At 37.2% G+C, this 4,934-nt stretch overlaps 1 protein-coding gene across 1 annotated transcript; it reads right to left on the minus strand.

The window, feature by feature from the left end:
* Positions 1–217: 217 nt before the first annotated feature.
* Positions 218–3,294, minus strand: LOC112452953 (E3 ubiquitin-protein ligase RNF146-like). Its single transcript, XM_025013429.1, has 4 exons — positions 3,068–3,294; positions 2,493–2,744; positions 1,297–1,584; positions 218–1,212 (listed from the first exon to the last, which is right to left on the minus strand). Exons 1-4 carry the CDS (start codon positions 3,147–3,149, stop codon positions 965–967), a joined length of 870 nt encoding a protein of 289 aa, XP_024869197.1. The 5' UTR covers positions 3,150–3,294; the 3' UTR covers positions 218–964.
* Between the last annotated feature and the right edge of the window lie 1,640 nt (positions 3,295–4,934).

Below are 4,934 nucleotides of genomic sequence, written 5' to 3' on the forward strand. Positions count from 1 at the left end.
CTTTTTTTCTCCAACGTGAGAAGAAAAAGAGGAAAAATGAGCCGTGCGAGAAATTCAGTTAAAACGAACAGACCTATTGCGAAATATTTTTTAAAATATCATTACATATATTAATTCATTTATGTTCAAATATATCTTGTATGTATTAAAATAAATATTCTTATAGGGATCTTTTTATTATGAGTTCGTATTTTATTCGAAGAACAAGTTATAAAACTGCCGAGAAAAAATGCATCCTTTATTTCTATAGAAGAGGATAGTGTGTGATACAAGAGAAGAAGATAATTCGACATTTCTAAACATCGAAGAGATTACAGATTTTATTCGAAACTAGCAATTATCAATTAGCGAGTATTGCACTCGGTTTTCTTAATAATTGTTTTTTTTTTTTTTCATTATATTCTCTTTTTACGCGCCTTTCTAAGGCATGAACACATTTTTATTAGAAACTTTAATACATTTTAGAATAGCTATAGTATATTTATCTTAATTAATACGACTAATTGTTGTCACAGCAGCTTTATATTACTGCTATACGACACAGTAATTCTCAAAGTTAGACTTTTAAGTACATTATTCATCAACAAGTAGTTATTTTGTAAATTGTAAATCTGTTTTTCGCAAACTCTCGTTATCTTCGATGACAACTTGGTTGATATTTTTCTCATCTTGATTATATGACGTTAAACAGTTATTAAAAGCAGAAAAAGAAGACTTATTAAATTAAGATACTTAACTCGAGATACTTAATTGTATATCAATTCCCGTACGTTGTAGTTGAGCAATCCAGTTTGCTAGATCACTAAAGTTTATACATTGATACACTTCTAGCAAACACGATGTGTATTTGTATAGAATACTATCTTATTGAGCTGAATAACGATACGAAGAGCTTGGAAAAGAATTGGAGATTCCGAAATAAGATTATCGCGATTTGTGACGAATACGGATTCGATATTTGTAGCTATGAAAGGGTGGGATGATCCGAAATCGACGCGTCCTCCGTATCCTCTTCGAATTCGTTATCGCTGTTTAAGGACAGATGCTCTCTTAATACTAAAGAACGCATCTGTTCCAAGACCTGATGCAAGGAATCCGACCTCTGATCTATTCTATCGTTTAGAGGTGTAGCGTCGCCACTCGCTGTCCCACCTGCAGGTGTCTGTGGCGTATTACTAGGCGGTATGGGGGTATTTGTGCCATCTCCTGTACCTGCAAATACGATAATACTCTTCAAATTTGATCCAAGATATTCTTATGGCGAACAATTTTATTATTTCACTTATCGCGCCTTACCCATACTATCACTCGCAGGACTAGCTGGCCGTTCAGCACCCCTTATTTCCCTCACGATCTCTTCGTCCTGCACGTTGAGCCGTAATCCGGCAACTCCTTTTCTCGGAACATTATACAGATCCCTTTTGATCCTCCTTCGTCTGGAGGGATCATTTCTACGCAATTGAAGCATCGAACCAAAATCGGCGATGTAAAGGAATCCTGCGATCAGCAACTCGCAGGTCCTTTTGCCCTGCTTATATGCCGTTTCTAATTCGATACTTGTACGCTGATCATACTGCCACCAACCTGGAAAAATTTACTTAAAAACCACTTGTTTCATGTTACAATGGAAATAACAGATCATGCAGGTCAATCATTTGCAAATGAATTAAAGGACATGTTGTCAAAAACTGCAGCTGGGAAAATAGAAAAAGAAAGATATTTTTAGTAGAATATAGTTTTATTGAAAAAAAAAAAGAGATATTTCTTTCATGTTAAGTGCCTTAATCGTATAACATTATATCATGGCAATTAACTCTTCGCTTTTAATTGTTAAAGCTGTCGAATCTTTGCATACATATTTTATAAAGCTTTTCATAACATACTTTATAAATTAGCATATATATTCTTGCACACATTCTATTTTATATCCTATACCGTTTTTACTTATGCAATGCATTATAATGTATGTAGTATATAGTATTTGTATAATGCTGTATGAAACCAATGAATATAGTTGAGTATGTTAAGTACGGACTTGGAATTGTATCTTCGATCTTAACGGACAAATAATCCATTTTACAAATGTTATTGTACACCCGAGACACCCTTGCACGGAGCATCTTTTCTGTCACGTTTGATATTACGTTTGTAACGTGGGTTGTATTTTCTATATTGACATTTCTTTTCAAAGTCAATTACGTAAAGCATGCCACAGATCAAAAGTTCGCATTGCGCGTCCCCTAGTTTGTAAATAGTCTCCAGATCATTGCTTGTCCTTGGATCATATTTCCACCAACCTAAGAAGGGGTAGGATATCAAATTTTGTGCGCCCATGTATAAATGTTTTAAAAGAGAATTCGCAAGCTAGGAAAATTCATACAGATAATAACATCGAATGAGATATTTATACGAATTTCCCATAGAAAGACAACACAATTGCAGATTTTAAGCGCTGACCAAAACATAAATCGTCAATTGAATCGATATTTTACCATTTCGACCTTCGTAAAACCACTGGTACTCTTCCTCGGGATGTTCCGACTCTTTCTGAGGCTCCTCCACTTCCACCAGCTGAGGTCTCTCGAGAAAATCCGGCGGGATCTCTTGACGACACATCGGACACCGCTTGCTCTGATTAGCGACACCTTTTACGCACAGATAGCAGTATATATGGCTGCAGGGTAATCGTGCCGGATGGATACAAGGCTGCAGGCATACTGCGCATTCTGGCACAACGGTGGGACCTGAATAAAGCGACACAAAGCTATAAATTAAAATGTATATAAAAATCGAAAAGATAAATCATCATAATATTTCTTATTAGATAATATCTTGAAAGATCTCTCTCTCTCCTCTCTCTCTCTGATGCAACTATTACATATATTATATTACAAAGTAATATACAACCATTATTATATTGTAATATATAATAATAGTCCTGACTTTTCTTATATAGTACTGTATGTTATCATGTAATATATTACGAAAAAGTACAGTTTCCCGAATTATATTGCGATGTACGCGATGATTCATCCTGGGAGCATAGCGACCGATAACAAACACGCACCTTCCTTTTCCTCGGAATCCTTATCCTTCTCCTTAATGCCGCCGCCAGATTTCTCCGGCACGTCGAGCTTCGCTTGCGCCATGGCAGGACGAGTCGCGCGACCGCCGACAGGGTCAGAGTCTCATCGACGAAGCCGAGTAGTAGCCGAGTCCTTCGTCCAGTTTGTAAACACCAGCATGCGCCTTGTCAATACTCGCGACGGTCGGCCATGTTGCTTGTTTATGACGTGTCCCGGGGCTCTCAACCTCAACCTCGCGGCTCGCGGAGCTCGCGCGCGCGGCGCGCGTGCCGCCCGAAGTTGTCGCCGTTCCCTGCCGTTCACGTTTTGCACTCCTCCCTCGAGATTGAGATTCTCGCGGCCGACGGTGACGACGATTACGAAAATCCTAACGATCGGTCGCGAGACGGCGAGACGGGCGAGACACAGCTTTCGGTCGGACGCGAACGATGAAGTGAAGGTAAATATTTTCTCGCGATATAATTCTGCGCGGCGATAATTTCGCGCGCACCTTTCTGATTTGGAAACTCGCGCGGCGTGGAGCTCTTTTGACACTCATTCTCTCCCCGATGTTCTCTTTCAGGTTTTGCGACGTCGCGCCGCGGCGAGGGAAGGGTTCGAGCGCGAGATGGTTGCTCCGATGAAAAAAGGGTAATTAAACTCTCGCATGTAATTTCGAACGATTTCTATTTTTCTTCGCCTTCAATGCGCCAGACAATTTTAAATACATTTAGCGACGAAATTACTCCGCGGTCACATATGCTGTGTTTTCTATATTGATTATTCGTGGATAAGTTTAATATCCCGTTTTTTTCTTTTTTAGGTCGGCGGAGATATGAGGAAGAAATTTGAGGAAAGTCTGGCTTCGAAGTCTGGCAAAATGGTGGGAGAGGCTGGAGAGGTAACCGCGACGCCGGCAATTAAGCGAGGTACGTTTATTAATTATTGGCAGAAATGAAAGATAATATTCCTTATAGAAATCGTTTATTCGCACGACCAATTATTAAATACCGCGCCTTATTGCGGTGTACATAGAGTGGTCCCTTTTTCGTGGTGGTGATACGTTTTTATTGTTACATCATTATATTATGTCTACGTACAAGGCAGTCATACACGGTAACTTACAAATACGTGTCTACCATGACGCTGTACAGAAAATTGATTGATCCTTGACTAGGATATGAGAAAGAAAGGTGATGTAACAAACAGGATGACTTCGATAAACTCTAATTAACTTAATCAATGATTGGCTTATCGAACAATATTTTATACTATTTTATTAACACGGATATGGAATTATTACTTTTTTATTGTAGGAAAAAATTGATTCAGGGACAATGGATTATATGTTAGAATATTTGCTTTAAGTGATTCTGTTGGTTTAATTAATCTCCGATTAAGTTAATTAGAGTTTTATCGAAATTGCTTTCATGACTGAGGGGTGACTTCGACAAACTCTGATTAATTCAAAGATCAGTTGATATCAAAAGATATTACTTGATAAATCAATCAAATTTATCAAGTAATATTCATATTATTTCGTTAACATGGATAAAATTATTAATTTTTTATTGTTTAACGTGTAGGAAAAAATTTTGTGGATTAAAAAATTTTAATGGATAGGATTATTAATTTTTTGTTATTCAATATATAGAAAGAAAAGATTGCATCGGAGAAAACAAATTATATAATTGAAAAAGCTGCTTTAAGCGACTTTGTTTGAATTAATCGCTGATTAAATTATTCGGAATATGGTCGAAGTCGCTTTCAGGGTGATTTTGACCAAATTTCAATTAATTTAATTAGTGATTAGCTTATCGATACTCGTACTATTTTCTTAACATAAATACAATTATTAATTTTTATTGT

Source organism: Temnothorax curvispinosus, unplaced genomic scaffold (genome assembly GCF_003070985.1).
Source record: "Temnothorax curvispinosus isolate PA1 unplaced genomic scaffold, ASM307098v1 QBEX01003877.1, whole genome shotgun sequence".
In the NCBI taxonomy this organism is placed as follows: domain Eukaryota; kingdom Metazoa; phylum Arthropoda; class Insecta; order Hymenoptera; family Formicidae; genus Temnothorax; species Temnothorax curvispinosus.

What these genes read in the sequence shown, in the direction of transcription:
- LOC112452953 (XM_025013429.1), bottom strand. Translation starts at nt 3,149, where the DNA reads ATGGCGCAAGCGAAGCTCGACGTGCCGGAGAAATCTGGCGGCGGCATT. An exon ending in GTTTTACGAAGGTCGAAATG is followed by an intron (nt 1,585 to 2,492) that starts GTAAAATATCGA and finishes AAATTTTTCCAG; the next exon opens with GTTGGTGGCAGTATGATCAG. An exon ending in TCCTGCGAGTGATAGTATGG is followed by an intron (nt 1,213 to 1,296) that starts GTAAGGCGCGAT and finishes TCGTATTTGCAG; the next exon opens with GTACAGGAGATGGCACAAAT.